Source organism: Dendropsophus ebraccatus, chromosome 8, assembly GCF_027789765.1.
Source record: "Dendropsophus ebraccatus isolate aDenEbr1 chromosome 8, aDenEbr1.pat, whole genome shotgun sequence".
In the NCBI taxonomy this organism is placed as follows: domain Eukaryota; kingdom Metazoa; phylum Chordata; class Amphibia; order Anura; family Hylidae; genus Dendropsophus; species Dendropsophus ebraccatus.
In genome coordinates this window covers 14,098,791-14,122,055 of record NC_091461.1, presented here as the reverse complement: position 1 = coordinate 14,122,055, position 23,265 = coordinate 14,098,791, and the positions used below count along the sequence as shown (strand labels likewise).

The window sequence follows — 23,265 nt, the reverse complement described above, 5'->3', positions numbered from 1 at the left end:
CAATCCTGTGGTGAAAATTCCCTCAGACAATATGCAGACGGCTCTAGTCATTAACTCAATGTTGAAATTTGTTTGTTTAAGCCAATAAAAACTATGAAAAACGCGATTCAGACAATGTTTCTACATGTAGAGTGTCCCCCACACTCCCCAAGATGGGACGTCTTCAGGCTTGGTGCCTAGGGCAGCAGCAGCTGGTAATATGGCCCTGGGTATCAGGCCAAATATCTGGGACTTGCACCCTGAATGATCATCAGAGCTCTGTGGCCGGACGGTTCATCTGGCCGGTACTTAAGTACCGGCCGCGATGATCCGGCTCAGACCGTCCGTGTCACGGAACGGCCGGTCTGATACGTTGTGTGAACATAGCTTAATACAGCATGTAACTCAGGATCAGTAATGTATGTACACAGTGACCCCACCAGCAGAATAGTGAGTGCAGCTCTGGAGTATAATACAGGATGTAACTCAGGATCAGTAATGTAATGTATGTACACAGTGACCTCACCAGTAGAACAGTGAGTGCAGCTCCGGAGTACTGTACATTACAAGGCTTCTGTACACATCCTAATCAATCTAATTAAAGTAATATATTTACATAATGTGTTTAGACAGAGATAGTAAAAAGGATAAAAACAGCTATAGGCTATGTTCACACAACGTTTTTTCTTGACAGTTTATAATTTTTAAAATAGCGTCGGTCATTGTGAGACTAAAATGACGTCCGTATTTTTGAGGATTGGCCGCCCATCAGTGCACTTAAAGCTGTTGGTTCGTTATTCTAGTTTAGGTGGACTAATTGGCTTTTGTCCTAAATTGAAAAGTCCGTTCAATTTAATAGTAAAAACAGAGAATGGACGGTGAAAAAAGAAAAACTGTGTGTGAGCAACTAAAAAAATAACGTCCACTGTTTGCAAAAGACGTCCAAAAATAACTGTCATAACAATTATTTTGAATTCTGCGCAGATAACGTCCGTTATTTTTTTACACTGTGTGCATTGGACGTCCGTCATTCCATTGGCTTCAATGCATTGCAATCAGTTAAATTGCGACAACACATATCTTTTTAAATAGAAAAAGCGGACGCCTTTTTTGACGTTGTGTGAACATAGCCAAACCCTGCATTCTCTTTTCCTCTATGCCAAAGTATGTGTGTATTAAACAGACAGGAGAGGACTGTATTACAGTAATCATTTATTAGCAGGTAAGTACATATTGCACACAAATATCACAGCACAATACATAGATACATGAGAGATCTCAGCAGACAATAGGGATCAGGAACAATGGCTTTTATTCAGCTTTCTCTCTGCTCCATAATACGTCTGCAGGTGCATTTATCCATGAAGCTTAGGCGTATAGTATATATAGCTTGAAAAATCACCGACATCCATTAGTAGGAACTCCCCATGATCTAAAAAAAAGAAAAATACACAATAATTTCCACATGACTCCAACCTGTATCTGAGAAAGAAAGTAGCTGCCTAATATATAATGTACTGACCGTCTGCTATATAACAGTAGTAGTATTATAGTAGGTATATACTTGTATATAGGATCAGTATTATAGTAGGTATATTCTTGTATATACGAGCAGTATTATAGTAGTTATAGTCTTGTATATAGGAGCAGTATTATAGTAGTTATATTCCTGTATATAGGGGGCAGTATTATAGTAGTTATATTCTTGTATATAGGAGCAGTATTATAGTAGTTATATTCTTGTATATAGGAGCAGTATTATAGTAGTTATATTCTTGTATATAGGAGCAGTATTATAGTAGTTATATTCCTGTATATAGGGGCAGTATTATAGTAGTTATATTCTTGTATATAGGAGCAGTATTATAGTAGTTATATTCTTGTATATAGGGGGCAGTATTATAGTAGTTATATTCCTGTATATAGGGGCAGTATCATAGTAGTTATATTCCTGTATATAGGGAGCAGTATTATAGTAGTTATATTCTTGTATATAGGAGCAGTATTATAGTAGTTATATTCCTGTATATAGGAGCAGTATTATAGTAGTTATATTCTTGTATATAGGAGCAGTATTATAGTAGTTATAGTCCTGTATATAGGAGCAGTATTATAGTAGTTATATTCTTGTATATAGGAGCAGTATTGTAGTAGTTATATTCCTGTATATAGGGGCAGTATTATAGTAGTTATATTCACACTACGTACATTTCAGGCAGTATTTGGTCCTCATGTCAGGTCCTCATAGCAACCAAAACCAGGAGTGGATTAAAAACACCGAAAGGCTCTGTTCACATAATGTTGTAATTGAGTGGATGGCCGCCATATAAGGGTAAATAACTTCCATTATTTCAATACAACAGCCATTGTTTTAAAATAACAGCACATTAAATGACGGCCATCCACTCAATTACAACATTATGTGAACAGAGCCTTTCTGTGTTTTTAATCCACTCCTGGTTTTGGTTGCTATACAGCCTCAAACATACAGCCTCAAATATACAGCCTCAAATATACGTAGTGTGAACATAGCCTTATAGTAGTTATATTCTTGTGTATAGGAGCAGTATTATAGTAGTTATATTCCTGTATATAGGAGGCAGTATTATAGTAGTTATATTCCTGTATATAGGAGCAGTATTATAGTAGTTACATTCTTGTATATAGGGGGTAGTATTATAGTAGTTATATTCCTGTATATAGGAGGCAGTATTATAGTAGTTATATTCTTGTATATAGGAGCAGCATTATAGCAGTTATATTTCTGTATATAGGAGGCAGTATTATAGTAGTTATATTCCTGTATATAGGAGCAGTATTATAGTAGTTACATTCTTGTATATAGGGGGCAGTATTATAGTAGTTATATTCCTGTATATAGGAGGCAGTATTATAGTAGTTATATTCTTGTATATAGGAGCAGCATTATAGCAGTTATATTTCTGTATATAGGAGCAGTATTATAGTAGTTATATTCCTGTATATAGGGACAGTATTATAGTAGTTATAGTCCTGTATATAGGAGCAGTATTATAGCAGTTATATTCTTGTATATAGGAGCAGTATTATAGTAGTTATATTCTTGTATATAGGGGCAGTATTATAGTAGTTATATTCCTATATATAGGAGGCAGTATTATAGCAGTTATATTCTTGTATATAGGAGCAGTATTATAGCAGTTATATTCTTGTATATAGGGGGCAGTATTATAGTAGTTATATTCCTGTATATAGGAGGCAGTATTATAGTAGTTATATTCTTGTATATAGGAGCAGTATTATAGCAGTTATATTCCTGTATATAGGAGCAGTATTATAGTAGTTATATTCCTGTATATAGGAGCAGTATTATAGTAGTTATATTCCTGTATATAGGAGCAGTATTATAGTAGTTATATTCTTGTATATAGGAGCAGCATTATATTAGTTATATTCCTGTATATAGGAGGCAGTATTATAGCAGTTATATTCCTGTATATAGGGGGCAGTATTATAGTAGTTATATCCTTGTATATAGGAGCAGTATTATAGTAGGTATATTCTTGTATATAGGAGCAGTATTATAGTAGTTATGCGGTTCCCTGAACCGTATTTTGTTTCTCTCTTTTCTCCGTGTATTGCACTCCTCCTGGTGAGACCCACATGACCGCAATTAGCAGGAGACACCTGAGTGCACATGGTTTTAATCCCTCCTGTCTGTCCCATTCTATCTTTGATAGCTATGGTGAGTGCAATACCTTATCCAGACTTGTGCTGTTTGGGGGCAGCTTCCTCCGCCGGTGGTGCTGGCTGGGTTTTGGTGTGGCATTTTTGGGTCTGGTCCTGTGGCATGGGGGTTGCAGGGCCGTTCCATGGCCTCCCTTCCCTGACTGTGCACGCCTGCAGGGGGGGGGGGGTCGCTGACTGGCACAGTGTGGACTTAGTGTAGGGACCCATGTGTATCAGATACCTGCACGCGGTACATGGGGCAGTATGGCTTGATCAATTCACATACAGAATTCTGATGTTTTTTATGCAGCCGAGAGGTACTAGTATCAGCCATAGGTGTGAGGTGCAGCACTCTTTTTCTTCCCTGAACCGTAATATAGTAGTTATATTCTTGTATATAGGAGCAGTATTATAGTAGTTATATTCTTGTATATAGGAGCAGTATTATAGTAGTTATATTCTTGTATATAGGAGCAGTATTATAGTAGTTATATTCTTGTATATAGGAGGCAATAGTATAGTAGTTATATTCTTGTATATAGGGGCAGTATTATAGTAGTTATATTCCTGTATATAGGGGCAGTATTATAGTAGTTATATTCCTGTATATAGGGGCAGTATTATAGTAGTTATATTCCTGTATATAGGAGCAGTATTATAGTAGTTATGTTGTTTCTCTCTTTTCTCCGTGTATTGCACTCCTCCTGGTGAGACCCACATGACCGCAATTAGCAGGAGACACCTGAGTGCACATGGTTTTAATCCCTCCTGTCTGTCCCATTCTGTCTGCAGCAGCTATGGTGAGCGCAATACCTCATCCAGACTTGTGCTATTTGGGGGCGACCTTCTCCGCCGGCGGTGCTGGCCGGGTTCTGGTGTGGTGTTTTTGGGTCTGGTCCTGTGACATGGGGGTCGCAGGGCCGTCCCATGGCCCCTGTTCCCTGACTGTGCGCGCCTGTGGGGTTGGTGGCCACTGACTGGCACGGTGTGGACTTAGTGTAGGGACCCATGTGTATCAGATACCGGCACGAGGTACATGAGGCAGTATGGCTTGATCAATTCATACACAAAATTCTGATGTGTTTTTTATTTAGCCTAGGGGCACTAGTATCAGCCATAGGTGTGAGGTGCAGCGCTCTTTTTCTTCCCTGAACCGCATTATAGTAGTTATATTCTTGTATATAGGAGCAGTATTATAGTAGTTATATTCTTGTATATAGGAGCAGTATTATAGTAGGTATATTCTTGTATATAGGAGCAGTATTATAGTAGTTATATTCTTGTATATAGGAGCAGTATTATAGTAGTTATATTCTTGTATATAGGAGCAGTATTATAGTAGTTATATACCTGTATATAGGAGCAGTATTATAGTAGTTATATTCTTGTATATAGGAGCAGTATTATAGTAGTTATATACCTGTATATAGGAGCAGTATTATAGTAGTTATATTCTTGTATATAGGAGCAGTATTATAGAAGTTATATTCTTGTATATAGGAGCAGTATTATAGTAGTTATATTCCTGTATATATAGAGCAGTATTATAGTAGTTATATACCTGTATATAGGGGCAGTATTATAGTAGTTATATTCTTGTATATAGGAGCAGTATTATAGTAGTTATATTCAGTATTTTGGTGGACAAATTTGGCAAAAGAAGAATGAAATCATTAAAAAGTGACTTGGGCTTCATTCTCTAAGCTTAACCCTTTCCTTGTCTATATCCACCAGACATATTTTCTCGCCTTACCTTTTTTCTCCACAACAAGACAAGGACAATCAGTGCGTATAAGGCGCTTTTGCAGAGAACCATAATGTAGGACATCTTCCCTTGGTTAATGGAAATGGTGTAGGACTCTGTAAATAAAGATATAGACATTAGACACCTCCAGGCTTTATATTATATACTGCAATCCATGCAATCTAGCAAGAAGCAGTGATGTAGCAAACCTCCCTGTAAGAACTTCTGTAAATTATTATAAGCAACTAGATTCCATATTGGGAGAATTTTTGGTGGATTCAGATTTTTAGGTTTTCCTTCTGCTTTTTGGAACTCTTTTTTTCTTGTTTTGGCATTTTTTGGACACCTTTTTGGTTCATTTGTTGGCTATTTTCTGCACCATTTATGCAAATCATGTTTTTGTTTGCATAAAATACACCAAAATGCAAATTTAGGAAAATTTAGACTATATGCTCCAATAGGGCGTATCTGAGTGATGACTGACTCTATACAGCAATACCATATGTTTGTGCTATAAAAATTAGGGAATTATTATTTGGTATCATGTGGACATGACTGCATAATAGCCCGGGAATATTGTAACCCATAAAATTAGAAGACTGCAAATACAATGGAACATAGGTCAAATATGTCCGAAGGGGTTAATATTGGGAAAGGTATGACCAGTCTCTGAGGTTGAGACTATAGTAAACCTGTAAAGATCATGGATTTCACTCACCTTTTGAAACACCACAATCTGTGAATAAAATCAAAGAAAGACCATGTTAGTGTCTAGGATTAGAGTTATAATTATATTATAAAGTAGGATATTGGCTATGGTCACACAATGTCAAATTTTCATACAACGACTGTGTGTTGGTGCCAAAATAGCATCCATTAAAAAAAAAAAGTTGCAGAACAGCCAAAAAAAAAATGTTGTATGAACATAGCCGTTTTCTCCATTTCTTGTTAACTTTGCCCCATTGGGTATCTGAGGCAGCGTCCATGCATATGTCCTACACTTGGTGGAGGGGTCACCATGCATACACAATTGTGACCCCCAAAAGGAATATATAGACATGTAAGTGATTACATAAGTATTATAGAGGGAGAAGAGATCTAATGTGAGAAGAAAAATAGTTGACTTCCTGATACTTTTTTCCCTGTCGGAGGAGAATTAGGGGGAAGCCGGCACTGACAACACTGTTCAGGAGACTTGTCTCCAATGTCTATGGGGGGGGGGGGGGTCTTTGGGTTCTTCCTAGGTAGCATAATGTTATGCGTTTAGCTAAGTGTAAGATGACATGGACCCCCATTCTCCCATCATTTTGCTCTCGCGACTTGACTGCTTGACTGAACAAATATGTGAACTTTTACAGGACAAAGAAAGGAGTAGTAAAAAAAATTAAAGATGGCCGAATCTACCACCAACACACAAGGATGTAAGGTCTTTGAACCCCCCCCCCCCCATATATATTAAGGGGGGCATTTATTAAGTCCGGCGTAACGGGGATTTATGTAGAGGCGGACTGCCTCTACATAAATCCCGTGCGCGCCGGTGCGCACCGCCGAAAACCTATGCCAGCTGAGGACTGGAGTAGGTTTTCGGCGTACATTTGGGCGGAACGGATGGTAAATCCGCCCACTATACGCCCCCTTTCCGCCCCCCTGGCGTACTCGGCGGAAAGTGCCGATTTGCGAATATTTGATTCGCAGATCGGCCATTTGCATATAAAAAAATACACAAATCGGCACTTTCCGCCGCAAATCATCCGTTCGCCGGATGATACATGTGGCCCTTAGTGTGTTGTGAAGCCTAAAGATTATGTTAACCTAATGTTCATTGGTGGTTTTGTTTTCAAACTTTTTTTTATTTATTTTTTTCAGCTTAAAATTTACTAGAAAATACAAAAAAAAGTCTGGTTGCAAAATCATGAATTTTTGTTCCCAGTCAACCCCCTTATTGCAAAAAAATCTATAATACTATTGGCGTGAACTGTAATTCTGGAAAACCTCATCTCAATCTACTGTTCTTCTTTCTTACTTGTCTCTATAACCCTTGGGCTATGTTCACACATGGTTAGCACCGGCGTACAAGGACCACTTAGGGACTTACTAATACTTAACTTTTAATAGTTCATTAAAAACATGGTCCACACAAACAAACATAAACACCCAATAGTATTCTCTATATACAGTGTAGTTTCCTGAAGGGCACCAGGAACTGGGGAAGTTGTTAATCCCACACATTCAGGGGGTACTAATAGATTAGGACTGTAGGCCGGACACTATGATCCTTTTGGTTGCCTTTTGGTCAGTCTTTCTCTAACCAAAACCAGAAATGGAACTGACCGGGCAAAATTATAATGGAAAGATTTGTATAGATTCTGTGTTTTCAAGCCATTCCCGGTTTTGGTTAAAATTAGACCGATGGAACTACTATGTGTGAACATATCCTAGGTCTTCCTCACTTAGTATTCAATGTTAAGATTCCAGCTTCATTGTATCAATTTTAGGTCATACTCCATCATTCCAGATACCTGCTTCTCCCTTAATTTCAGCCGAAGTTTTATATGTTCCATCTAGAAACGCAGCTTCACATCGAAATTTGGAATCTGGGTTGAAATATTCGGAACTGGTCAAGGTGAGCCGCTTACTGGTGGAGTAAGTTTTGTCCTTAGACTCCTGCGGCACCGGCTCATATAAATTAATCTTTTCGTTATCATTCACAAACCATCGGATTTTCACATGTTCGGGGAAGAAATTGCTGGCAACGCAGACCAACGAGATGAAATTGTGGTCTTGAAGTTCTCTTTTGTTGGGACGGTAGATGGTGATGGTCGGCCCCTTTATTTCTTGGTCTTTTTCTGTAAAAAAAAAAGAAATTAAGCCAATATAGGTTAGAAAAATAGATATCTCCACAAATTATATCGAATCACTGATTCCAGAGCCCGGTATCCCTCATTTATTGATGGTTACTACTAAAATATTTCTTAAAACTTTTTACATATTGGTATTGATTTACTGTAAAGACTCAGCCTACAGTTATAGGTTTGGCAAATTTTGCTTTTTTTTTTAGACTATCAACCATTGGAAACATTGTATGCATTGTCCGGGGCTATGTTCATACAACATATATTTTCATATAATCACGGCAGTTATACAATGGTCGTTATTATTACGAGAATATATGTTGCATTGCTGTCTATGGGATCCCGGGCGGAGTGTATGCACATATTGTACGATTCCTAGCGGCACCGCAAACAACTGACATGTCAGTTTTCTGCGGCCGCTATTCATTGAATAGCGGCCTCAGAAACCCATGTCAGCGCACATTATGGAAAGACCGGATCCGGACGCTCGCTCCATAGCCTGCAGTGTAAAGTTCTGATGCGGGTGGGCACGGATGAGCCCGCATCAGAACACTGCTGCCCGAAAAATCATCTGGCCGGTACTGCAGTTTTAGAGACCGGCCATTCCACGACCCGGTCATGTAAACATAGCCTAATATTGATAGTTTATCCTAACAATACACCATCAATATCTGGTTAGTGGAGGTCTGCACCCTTAGTGATCGGCTGAATGAAGATCAGGAACAGCTCCATACGTTTTCGTGTGGCTGTTTCTGGTACTGCAGCTCAGTTTCCCCTTATGATCTGCAGACATCAGTAGTGAAATGTGACGTATATTAATTGGCTTTTATGCTTTCTCATTTCTAATGTGAAAACTCCAATCTTGACAGTAATCAGAAAGCAAAAGTAAAACAAATTATTAAGGTTATTCCAAGATGAGAAGTTGTCCCCTATCTACAAGATTGAGTTAACTAGCTAATTGGTTGGGATCCAACTGCCCGCACTCTTACCAATCACAAGAATGGAAGTCGATTGTCCTCTGAATAAATGGAGGGCATTGTTCCATTCATTCTCTATAGGGCTTTTGAGTGTTGCAAACTTGTTCAGAATAGAGATGAGTGAACCTGGAGCATGCTCAAATCGATCCGAACCCGAACATTTGCCGTTTGATTAGCGGTGGCTGCTGAACTTGGATAAAGCCCTAAGGCTATGTGGAAAACATGGATATAGTCATTGACTGTATACATGTTTTCCAGGCAACCTTAGAGCTTTATCCAAGTTCAGCAGCCCCAGCTAATCAAATGACGAATGTTCGGCTTCGGATCGACTCGAACCCGAACCCAGTTCGCTAATCTCTAGTTCAGAAGTCTAATAGAGAAGGAAAAGATTTCAGGCTGCACTTCCATTCCTTTTATTAGAGGGACCACCGGCCTCTGTTCTTGTGATTGATAAAAGTCCTGGCAACCAGACCCCCATTGGTCAGCTAGTTATCCCTTAAGTTGTGGTTAGCCCTTGATATACACATGCCATGTGCCTACTTGCTACTGTCATACATGGACAAACATGGTCCAAACTAGAAACGATCATGGGATAACCCCTATATGGATAAAGCTATAAGATCCATATTTGCTGCATACAAGTCAATAGAGGGAGCCGTGCCAGATTCTAGATTCATATTACAGTCTTCATTGTATTATATGCAGCCAATATGAAATAGCAATGCGGCTAGTTAGTAAAAGCAAAAATTAGTTTGTAGAGTAAAATTTTAAAAATTGTAAAAATTTCAGCATTTCAGGAATTAGACATTTCTAAAAATAAAAAAAAAATAAAAAAAAATGCAGAATTTTTTAATTATTTTTTTGTATTCAGTAAATTTTTTTGCCATTCTTAATAAACTTGGATATACATGTTTTGTAGAGATGAGCAAAACCTTAAGTACGCTCTGGTTTGTCCAAATGCGTGCATGCAGCATTTGATTACCGATGGCTGAAGAAGTTGGATTCATCCCTAGGGGGTCCAGAAAAACATGGATACAGTCTATAGACTATAGCTGTATCCATGTTTTCCAGGACTTCCTAGGGCGGCATTCAACTTCTTCAGACACCGGTAATCAAATGCCACACATACGGGTTTGGACAAACCAGAGCGTACTTGAGGTTTGCTCATCTCTAATGTTTAGTATTAGGTTGGATTCATACAAGCAAAATACAGGGGCATTTCTGAGCACATATTAAGTCCAAGAGTCTAATGACCTGAGCATGAAGATCACTAAAGTGCTTCTAGTCATTAGACCTGAGGTCAGGCCAGGACTTGTGGCCATAATACAGACATTAAAAAACTTTTACTATGCTCACGTGAATCCAGAATAAGAGCTCAATATCAATCTAAAATTCTAACTTTATTTTATATAAATTTTATTTATTATTATTATTATTATTATTATTATTTTTATATTTTTTTTCTTTTTTACTGTTTTCATTTATCTATTTTACCATAAAACCATTTTTTTTCCCTTCTGGGCTGAACATGTTTCCCAGAAATTGTCATAAAAATTTTATAGTGATCATTTATAAAGTTAAAAATTACATATAAAGTCAAGTCAATAAAATACAAGGTATTTTACATGTATTAATATTTTCTAATTCAATAGTAAAATTCTAAGTAAATGAAATGAGTCTACTAATTGTTTGCTTGGTAAATATGTTCAATTGTACGTAGCAAAAGCAAAATATGTATACATTATTTTCAATCGTCTTTATTTTGGCTAACTCACCCGTAACTGACACTACTGTCCCTTGTCCAAACTCTTGTTTGTTTCCGGTATTCAGTCGTATACATATGTATAAAAACTTCTTCTCAATTTTATAACCTTTTTTGTGTGTCTTTTTCTAGCATGCACTCTCATGTACTTACCCAGCACTCTGATAACTGTTCCACTTCCAAAATAGACAGTGGAAGTAGTCACAGTGGACTAAAGTGAACAGGAAACCTCAGGGATCCACTTGGACCCTATGGCACATGGTGCTCGATACAGAACAACTCCAGGACATCACTGTGCATAAAGGAATTCCATGCCAATCATAGAATACTTATGTATTGATTACAAGGGGGTAGGCAGATAATTCCTTCCAGCTCTTATGAAGACATTACATACAATTCAATGGACAGATATTTGTTAAGAGCTGACTATAATTTCTATTATAGTGCTCCCCCAGTCCCCACAATAATACATTGTGCTACAAAAATGTTATCTTTTAAAATTGTAATTTTTGAATTTTCTTTTTAAATTTAACTGTTGAGCTTGTCCGGTATATGAAGGTTTATGTTACTGAGTTACCATAGGTTTTGGATCAGAGACTGGGCAACATGTACTATACATACATACATACATACTATATATACTACCATACAGATATTATTATTTATTGTTTATGCATCCACTATAGTAGGGCCAATAAAACGTGGACCTCCCCAGTCCTCAACTTGGCCTTAACATGGACATAAAAAGTTGGTCTTACTGGGCCCTCCCGAAACTGACCTCTTTTACCTAATTTCTAATATATTTTTTTTTTTGTGTGTCCAAATGAAATTTTTACACATTGAATATTAAAACGCAGAGACAAACTAGACTGTAACCATTAGCAAATTCAACATTTTGAATACTAATTTTTAGTAAAATATTGCTAAATTATTTAAGCCTGATTTTCAAAAATGAAATGTTTTTAAATAAAATATTTTTTCAATGTGATATTTACAGCTATTTATTTATTCATTTTGAATTCCATTTATCGAAAAAAAATTGTGGTTAATTGTAAATCTCAATGGAATATTAAATTTCTTTTCCTATTTTTTTTTTTTTTTTAGCAGTAATTATAGTTAGATGAAATCTGGTGAAATTAGATGGACGTACTTGAAATAACATACAATGAAATTTAAGAATTATAATAAAAATAATTTTTTTAAATAACTTGATTTTATTTTTTTTTTCCTTTTCACTTACCCAACACAGTGAGAACAGTACCGCTTCCAAAGTACTGTCTCTCAGCGTTCACAGTTAAAAACCACTGTACTAAATCTCCCCATAGTCATCCAGACTCTAATATCTTGACACAGTTTTAAAGCTTGAACCCAGATTTAGGAAATTAGGTTATAAGAATCTTTTTCAAAAATTATTTGCTCAAGAACTTTACATCGATTGAGACAGGAATTTCTATCCTACTTGTGATATCATGGCTATAAGGTACTATAACAGAGACATAAAACAATATCACTTACCAAGCACTGATAATACGGTACCCCCTCCAAACTCAAGCTTGTTAGCACTGGTCACAGCCAAACAACATTGTATAAAAACCCCAAATTCCTTAAACTTACCCAAAACACTGAGAACTGTTCCACTTCCAAAGTAAGCTACAGAATTTCCTGCACAGTAGGTGACCCCACTAATAAAACACCTTCAAATCCAAAAAGTGTAACCTTCGGGACCTTGGAGAATGTTTTTGGATTTCTTCTGACATTGCTCATTTTTGGGCTAGATTCTATCCAATGTTATAACCTCTTTTCTTATAGCATGCTCCCACCGCCCCTGTAAGGCAGCCATCTGGGTCATTCCTTGAGGACCTCATTTGAGCTAAAGACTCTACATAGTGGACAAGTTATCACTTATTGCCTCTTTGACATTGGAAGGAGGCCATATTGGGCGTTCATAAATAGTTGTAACGCTTGGACAGGTCCCATCTATAAGAATTCGTCTGGGATCTCAGGAGAGGGTTTTTGTAAAGGATTTCTATTAATTTGAACCATGGTGCCCCCACTGCTCACTGTGTTATAGTCAGTGACAAAAAAGTTTTTCCTAGTTCTGGTATGAGAACATTCAACCCTAATTGAGTTCTATTAAATGCTAATATATTTACTAATTTGGGAGCTTTTAAAAGTATATTGTCTTCTGTCTGAACATAACTTGAACATTTAGGCTGTGAATAGGGTTAACTTGGTCAACACGTAGGCAATGAATAAAGGTAACTGGGTCACATACAGATGTAGCAGAGTGGAGGGTGTTTAACTCTTTAGGGGTTGCATTATAGTTAGATTTCGCTGAGGCAAAACACTATAATTTTACTATTACTACTACTACTACTACTACTGCTACTACTACTGCTACTACTGCTACTACTTATACTACTACTACTACTACTACTACTGCTACTACTACTGCTACTGCTACTACTACTGCTACTACTACTACTACTACTACTGCTACTACTACTGCTACTACTACTACTACTACTACTGCTACTACTACTACTACTACTACTACTACTACTACTGCTGCTACTACTACTACTACTACTACTACTACTACTACTACTACTACTACTAGAGTTTAGATGGTTATAAAGCCTTATGGTATTCTATCTGTTCAGTAGGGCTTTGGATGGTTCCGATGTTTTGGGTGTAATATTGACCGTACAATTTGAACATATCCTGGGCACCTCATTTTAAAAAAGAAATTGTTCTCGGAGTTAGGCCAGTTTCACAAAGTAATAATATGGTCCCCAACTCCCCATAGTTGTACTGTGTAGTCTATGTTCTGATCAGTAGAACGTTGAATGGATCGAGTGTTGTGGTTGTAATATGGACCATACAATGTCAGCATATCATAGATACTTAATGTTTAAGACGAAAATTACACTAATATTCCAAAAATGTATGAAACTCATCCAACCCTCCCTGCCCCCTTGAATTTTAACCGCAATTTTAACCACAATTATTTGTTTAAAATCTGAAATAAGTTGGAAATGTGAACTACAATACAATGAAATTTAAGAAGAAGAATAAAAAAAAATTCAAAGTAAAAAAATTGCTGGATTACTTTTTTCTTTACACTTACCCAACACACTCAGAACTGTACCGCTTCCAAAATACAGTCTTTCGCTGCTCACAGCCACAATCCACTGTACTAAATCTTTCCATTATCTACCCTGGCCTTGAATCAACAATTTTTTTGACAATTTTTTAAAGCTATAATCACGCTTAAAAAAGTTGTCTCTTGTAGGCATCAATTTTAATCGAGGTGACCTCCTTTATAATGATAAAAAATAAAAACTTCAATCTGGCATCGCATATCTTGGCTATAAAGTTATAAAGCAGAGACATAACAAAAAATGAACTCACTTACCAAGCACAGATAATACTGTGCCCCTTCCAAACTCAACCTTGGAGCCGGAGTTCACAGCCACACAACATTGTATAAAAACGTACTCAACTTACCCAAGACACTGAGAACTGTTCCACTTCCAAAGTAAGCTACAGAGTTACTTGCACAGTAGATTATCCTACTATTAAAACACCTCCAAATCCATAGACAGTGATCCGAGGACCTTGGAGAATGTTTTTGGTATTTTTGTGACACTAACAATTTTTAGGTTATGTTCTTATCAATGTTATAATCTTTCTCTTTATTGGGTGCTCTGTAAAGCAGCCATTATGGTCATCCCTAGATTTTAATTCAGGACCCTCATTTGAGCTGAAGACTCTACAACGTGGACAAGTTATCACTTATTGTCTCTTCCATCTTGGAAGGAGGCCAAATTGGGCGTTTTTAGACATTTTGAAGCATGGACAGGTCCCAGCTAGGAGAACCTGGTTATAATCTCAGGACATGGTTTTTGTAAAGCATTTCTATTAATCTGAATCATGGTGCTCCCACTAATCACTGTGTTATGGTCTGTGACAAAAAATTATCCCCAGCTCCTGTACAGGCACATTCACTTCTAAGTAACTTTTTATAAGTTTTTTTTTTAATTTGATATTTAGAAATTTAGGATATATTTTCATGCATGACATTTGAACACTTGGACTATGTATAGTGGTAACTTGGTCACATACCGATGTAGCAGAGTTGAGTTTGTTGTTTAACTCTTTGAGGGAGTTCATTAGTAACAGTTTTCTGAGCTAGGCCCATTTCATACTGGAACGATATGGTTGCATTCTATATTCCGTTCTATGGCCAAAACAGCCCAACTAATTGTACATTATAAAACTCTATAGTAGTCTATGATTAGTCTTTGGTTCAGATGTTGTGACTGTAATGTGCATCTTACTATGTTAATATATTATTGCCACAGAATTAAAAAAAAAAAAAGAAATAAAAAAAATTATGAACATTTTTAAATCTAACCAAAAATTATTATTATTTTAATCCCCCCTAAGTAATTTCACGTAAAATGTTAACCCTAATTATATTTGGATCAAATCTTTTGATACAAGATGGACATGTGAACCAAAGTACCATGACATTTAAGAATAATAATAAAAGTTATTTTAAAGAGAGAAGTTCCAAAACTTGATTTTTTTTCCTCCGGTTTTTAACTTACCCAACACACTCAGAACTGTCCCACTGCCAAAATACTGTCTTTCATTTGTCACAGCCACAAACCACTATACTAAATCTTCCCTCCATCCATCCTGGAACTTCAATCTACTAATATCAATTTATTAAAGCTATATCCACTTTTTTTTTTTTTTTTTAAAGTTGAGTTGTATCTGTCTTTGTTGGGCATAAAGTTTAATCAAGGTGACCTACTTTATAATAAACAATAAGAATTTTTATCCCACGTCTGATATCGTAGATACAATGTAGTATAACATAGACCTAAAACAATATCACTTACCGAGCACAGATAACACCGTACCCCCTCCAAAGTCTTGCTTGGCACCGGAGGTCACAGCCACACAACATTGTATAAAAACTTACTAAACTTACCCAAAACACTAAGAACTGTTCCACTTCCAAAGTAAGCAGCAGAACTTCCTGCACAGTAGGTGACCCCACTATAAAAACACTCCAAATCCAAATTGAGTGACCCATGGGATCTTGGGGTGTGTTTTAATTTTTATTTTTTTTGTGACGTGAACAATTTCTATGGAGTTTTATAGTTTCATACTTTTTGCGCTCACTCATAGTCTCCATAAGGCGACCTTTTGGGTTGTTTCCTTAGGATAATTCAAGACCCTTATTTGGGCTGAAGAGCCCACAGTATGGACCATCAGTTGTCATTCAGGGTCCCTGAGACTTTTAAAGAGGCCATCTTTAGTGTTTATAGACATTTTTAGGCACGGACAGGCCACATCATTGGGATTATGACCATAATCTTGTGTCATGGTTTTTGTAAAGCGCTTACATTGCCTTGAATCATGGTGCTCCCACTGCTCACTGTGTTATAGTCTGCAACAAAAAGTGTTCCCTAGCTCCCTGTCCGAGCACATTCATCCCTAAGTGAGTTCTATTGAGTTCTTCTTTATTTAGTGATATTTGGGGTTTTAGGCTATGTTCACACAACGTAAGTTCCGCACTAATCACAGCCATTGTTGCAACGGCCGTGATTAGTGCAGAACTTACATTGTACTGAAGGCTGAGGGAATCCCGGCCGGAGTGTATACACATAGTATACGGCCGCATGCTCCATTGTGAGCAGCGGGGAATTCGGATGCGGGCACACACAGATGCACCCGCATTCGAATTCAGTGGCGCTAAAGATCATCAGGCCGGTACTGCATTACTGGCTGGGATGATCTTTTCTGAGACTGGCCGTTCTGTGACCCGGCCAGGTCACGGAACGGCCGGTCTCATACAAAGTGTCAACATAGCCTTAGAGTGTATATCCATTCACATGCAGATGGAGAAGAGCTGAGTTGGTTCTTTAACTCTTTGAGGTTCCATCCTTTGTGCATTGTAGCAACAGTTGACCCAAAAATAGTAATATAGCCCAATTTTGCAATCCATTCTAGAGCTATATCACCCCAACCTCCTGCAGATCCACTATATTGGGTTTAGATCACTATATAGCCCTAGCATAATTAAACATCTGTTTGGTACTTTGAATGGTCCAAGTTATAAGGGTTGTCCTTAAAATGTGAGCATAGCTGGCCACTAGAAATGATAGATAACCCATCATATTGTGTAGAAATAAATTTTTATACTTCAAACAGTATATTTTAGGCTTTATTAATCTGCAAATCTAAATTTTAAAATGCACAATAGAGTCCATTATGCAGCCAAACTTTAAAACAATTCAGGGGGCTATTCATTTAATGAATTAGACATTGTGTTATTTCTTTTGGCTTCGGCTATTACCAAGTAAGATGTACCAGTGTTATATAAAATACTTAAAAATACATCTACGGGATTTTTTAAATAAATTTTCCTGTTTATTTTTATAATTTTCTTTCACATTTTTTATTTTATTTTGCATTTCCTTGTGACCCTTTGGATATTGGACCCACGTTAACGATTATTCCTGTAGTCAATGACCTAAGTCCTACTCATTGACCTACAATATTACTACAAGTCTAAAATTCACCATCTGAACAATAATCGGTGATTCTGCACTAAAATGAGGAATATAATTTGTTAAATTGAATAACTTACCCAAGATTGTCATGACGGTCCCACTGCCAAAATATTGTCTTTCATTTCCCCTCACAGCCAGAAATCACGATACTAAATCCGACCCTCTTAGCTTCCACCAACTCTCCCCATAGAGGAACCTTAAGGACAATACTTTATAAGAGCACCGATCCTGGAAAATGCACTAACCCTATACTCAGACATACTAGATGAAATCATTCACCCATATACGTGATAGTTCTTATATATTAGTCTCAGCACTCACCTAAAACACTAAGAGTGGTTCCACTACCAAAGTATATCACCGAGGAGGATGTACACCATACCATGCTCACTTACAAAAAGACCCTTCCCAAACTTTTATAAACTCATTCCAATATATAGACTGTCCCAATATTCCCAATATTTTTCAGACCTAATATCGGGTTCTAGATAAAAAAAAATAGTCTAGATAGTTTTGATCTATTTCCTACCCCCTGTACTAGAAATATAAAGATTACATAAGGATACAATTGTTGACTGACTTTTTGATATTTCAACAACAATACTAATGTCATGTCTATTCTCTTCTGCGAGGACTTCATATACACTATATGGGGAGGTATTCTGCGGTATCAAGGTTAATATCCGTTTGTAGACCACAGAATATTCTAAGAAGAACATCTGCACAGTTACATACTGCCGGTATCTAATATTCTAACCTAAGTACACAACAAGGGCCCTTCTCGTGAACCCTGCGATGCTCTCATACTAAAAGACACTCTCAGTCACTATTGTACAGTTACTATATTCCCAACGTAATACTCTCCCAGGTCTCTCATGTGATTTTTAGTTCTTTATGGAACGTTCTAAATGTCACATAGAAACTCCTGCCCCAGACATAAGCGGTTTGAGCTTCTTCTCTATTGAACCTCAAGGACGTGTTGGGGTTCAGCTTATATCTAGTTATTATGCTAGAACTTCACTCTATGGTGGACCAGGGTGACCACGTCCATGAATAAACTCAGCTAAGCTCTAGGGCTTGTGTAGAGTATGGACATGGACACCACAGTCTTCTAGTCATGGTCCCTAAAGAACCTTATAGATGACCTAATACTAAGCCTTATCTTCTATAAAGATTGATGTTCTATTCATACACACTGCCAAGAAATATCTAACAACTAATAGAATCCTAAAAATGTTATTCTTTGACTTGTTTCAAAAACATTCATGCACTCACCCAGAACATACAGAACAGTCCCAGCTCCGAAATACTGCCTGTCGCCGGCGTTCACAGCCACCTAACTCTGTATAATATCCGCCAGCTTCCTCCCAGCAGGTGCACAGACTGGAAGCTTGGAAATCCACATACAGACCTCAAAACATCTGTTTCTGGTATCCTTACAGTTTTCACCTTCAAACCAACATCTACTATATGTGTAGACAAGAAGTTCAGATGACAAATCTACGGTTTCTTGTAGATCTACAATATCTTCACAAAAAATTTCCTTATACATTTCTGTAGGCTACACGTACAGTACAAACATGATCCTATATGAGCAGTCTTTGGGTGGCTTTGGCCTCCAGACTCCACAGGTTCTACCCAACAGAACCCAGATCACCAGACGCCTTCTAGGGTCATGTAAGTTTTGATTCAGTAGAGCGGCGAAGATGTAAAATCACCATATTACAGCTGTATTACTATTTCCAAAAATTTTCCCCCAAAACCAATTTCCCCCCATTTTGGGAAAAAGTTACTAGAGCAAAGTTTCCTTAGATTTCCATTCAATCACTCTTGATAATAGTCACCCCATCTATGTTGACCAATCGATTAAAAAGGACAATTTTTCAGCCAGATCCTCAATAATTTTCAAAACCTAGATAAACAGAATCCTTCAAGTCAACATTTTGAAGTTGTATATTAACTCACCCAATACATGCAGATAGGTGCCTCCACCGAAATATTGGGTGTCATAGGAACACGTTGAGAAGAGCCAGCACCAAATCTGGACTAGGCTCCTTGGTTAATCTTTAATGTTCCATACAGTAAACATTAACCATTCATTCTAGGCTAGGTGGTCACCTATGAATTGGTCTTGGTACCTTAATTTGCCTTAAAACAGGAAAGAATTAGTAATAATTCAATGGCCTATTGTAGTATAATCAGTACTTTTACTATACCTCATCTAATAGTCCTGAAGTTATAGGACATGCTATATACATTATATACCATACCAAACCAAGGACCATACCAAGACGCATCTCATTACAACGAAACAAAAAGTTTTTCATTATTTACCCATTACACTTTGGTTACACTGCCAAATTTCTGACAAAACCCTTCTCCATAGCTACATTAGTCTATAAAATTTTTACTCCAATTATAATAGATAATGACCAAAAAAGAATATTATATGGATTTGTGTCATGATAAATTCCCCTATTACACTTACCTAGTACAACTAAGTGGCTCCCAGCTCCAAAATATTGTACATTGCCATCACAGCGGTACCTCATCGCATTAAAACCCTGACCATGACCATTGCTTTCGGCTAATTTATTATACATTTTGCCTCAAACTATCATAGCTTTATAATACAGAGCCTTATAATTGTAATTTTAGGATTAAACATAGAATTCTAGGTGAGTTTAGATTATCATGAAGGACTAGAAGTCTTTAGGAACCTAAAAAACTCTATAGCTACTCTTTATGGCCAATATTTTCTGGTTATAACTTCATATCCCTATTTCATAGTCTTCACCTTTACTATGCTTAAAAAATATTTTCTTTCAGTTTATCAATCGACATATCTACTGATTTTTGTTGTCGACGTCATGTGTCCATCTACAGAAACTTACCTAACACGGAAAGGACAGTTCCAGATCCGAAATCTTGTTTCTGATTGCTCACAGCTCATTAAGACCGTATAAAAACTTCCATATCAGAAGCCATCAACATTTACCCCAAATTAGGTCTCATAGACCAAAAATACTTACCCAAGACACTGACCGTAGTGCCTGCTCCAAAGTACACAACAGAGCTGGTCACAGAGACACGACCCTCTCCGAAAACTTATCTCAAGAGCAGCATAATCCTCTTAACCCACTTAAGTAACCCACCTTTGGGACATTTGTTGTCCCCCAAAGATGTTAAAAATTTCACTCAATTTTAGATTACACCAAGAACTTTTTGAGACCACGAAAACTTACCTAAAACACTGACCACAGTCCCCGCTCCAAAGTAAGCAGCAGAGGTTGTCACAGAGACTCGACCCCCATCGAAAACCTACCCTGAGAATTGCACCATGGTCCTTACCTAGCACAGAAAGGGTCGTTCCAGCTCCGAATTCCAGCTTTTGGGCAGTCACAGCCAACTATCACTGTCTAAAAACTACACTCAAATCTAGGTGGAACTCTGACCTTTTTGAGACCATCAAAACTTACCCAAAACACTAAGAACTGTTCCTGCTCCGAAGTAAGCAGCAGTGTTTGTCACAGAGATAGAGCCCCCTCTAAAAACTTCTACGAATCTCATATTGGGTGAATTTATTCTAACATCCCGACCTATATCTACAACAGTATCTTCTCTTCTTGATCAAAATTGTTTTATGTCTCAAACATCTCATAACTTGACAACCAGTTGTCCAGATTTCAAATGAATTTATGTGTAGAGTTCAAAGTGCAAAAATACTCACCTATAACTGAGAGGACCGTCCCTTCTCCGAAATACGCCTGATAGTTACACAGGGTTGATGGCCAATTCAAGAACTACATAATGAGCAGGAGATACAGTGCATCAAACCCTGGCTACCTCCAAATGGACGGTCATAAGAATAGTTGGTAAAAACCATGATGGGGCAAGGCTTACCTAGGACAATGAGCACAGTCCCTTTTCCAAAAACAAGAGCAGCTCCGTATGAGGCCACAAAGACATTTCCAGGCGCAAAAACATCATCAGGTAGGATGTCTATGAATCCAATGTCCATCTACTCGCATTAGGAATTGTATCCACCATGATGCTCCAATGCATTGGCTAATAATATAAAAGAAGGACTCTTAAGAAATAGCTTCTTTTAATCCTTGACTGCTTGAAGATTTTAGACGTCTTCTTTACCCTCTGTACTCACTGTCTAAGTCTCCTCCTCTATTTCTCATTGACTTTAAGAATGCTTAGACATCAGAATGACTCTTTCTCTGAGTCTTACCCTACTGTATCTGAGCTTCTTCCTTCATCCTCTTACTCAGTTACTGTTTCCTCGCATCTTCTTTCATCTTCTTCTTCTATTCATTTCACTTATTTTCTCTTTGTTGTTACTTTATGCTCAATCTTTTCATAGTTTTTTTTTCTTTTTGTCTCCAATGATCTGATGTTATGAATGTTACATATTCTGTCCTTGGCCTCTTTGGACAGTCTTATTATGGATGTGATGGGTTTAATTGACTTTTTATTATTCCCAATGATACCAAAAAATAGTGGAATGTTCCATCCTTTGGTGACTTCACCAAATGCTTCATGTGTAAGCTTTCATGGTAGAACCAAATGTCCCACCTATTCTCTCAAACTCTTATTTAACAGTAGGAGCACATGAACAGGTACACCTGTCAAAAGAAGGAGTCCCTGCTCCTGTTCAGTACAATGCAGTAAGTGGCCGAGCCAGGTGCACAGTTCCCAGTCCAGCAATTGTAGTGAATAGAAGTGGTGATGCAAACAGTATTGCCACTTAGCTCTGGGCCATATAGCGCAGGGACTTCTGCCTTTGACAGGTGTCCCTGCTCCTGATCAGTACATTACATTACAGTACAGTAACTAGCTGGGCCAGGTGCACAGTGTCCAGCCCAGCAATTGTAGTAAATGAAAGTGGTGGTGCAAACAGTATTGCCACTTACCTCTGGGCCATACGGTGTAAAAGAGCAGGGACTTCTGCCTTTGACAGGTGTGCCTGCTCCTATTTGTTGTTTCTGTGTTGCTGGTTGTTGTCCCTTATTTCACTCTATTAACAGATTTATCCAAAAAGTAAAATTTATTATATAGGAGATAACTAGCTGACTAATGGGGTCTACCTGCTGGGATAATCATCAATTACAAGAATGGGGGTCAATTGTCCCTCGAAAAAATGAGACAGTGTCTTCTATGCCCGACCACTACTTCATTCATTCTCTGCTAAAATTCTGAGCACTCCTGAGTCTTTTAGACAATGAAGAATGTGTTATGACTTTTTTTTTGGAGGTACATGGCAGCCATTGTTCTACTGTCCTTCATGCATACGTGTATAACAGATTCCAACCTATGGGGAAGCATTCATCACCAGAATTAAAATAATTGTGTAAAAGACGTGGAAAATCTCGTTGTAGCTAAGCAGTCTTTGTCGGGTTGGCCCCAAATGGCCCTCAAACCGGAGTCCAGGGATAGGTTGATGACTTTTGTGTTGGCAGAAGCCATGGCTGGTTTTATGATATCAGATACAAGCTTTCTACTCTACAATGATAAACTCCCTAGGGGGTTTTTGTAAAGGGTTCCCATCAGTTTACATCACAGTGCCCCCTGTCCCCACAATGTTACATCCTCATACAAAAAGGAGACAATGTGCTCCCAGCTGCAGTGTTACATGACAGAT

General features: G+C 37.6%; 1 gene segment (V, D, J or C); it reads right to left on the bottom strand.

Moving 5' to 3' along the window:
* Positions 1-1,178: 1,178 nt before the first annotated feature.
* LOC138799084 (immunoglobulin kappa constant-like) lies at positions 1,179-18,213 on the bottom strand. The segment is given in 5 exon segments: positions 1,179-1,411; positions 5,441-5,547; positions 6,150-6,167; positions 7,951-8,277; positions 17,693-18,213. Coding segments are annotated over 5 exon segments (486 nt in total).
* Positions 18,214-23,265: the final 5,052 nt, after the last annotated feature.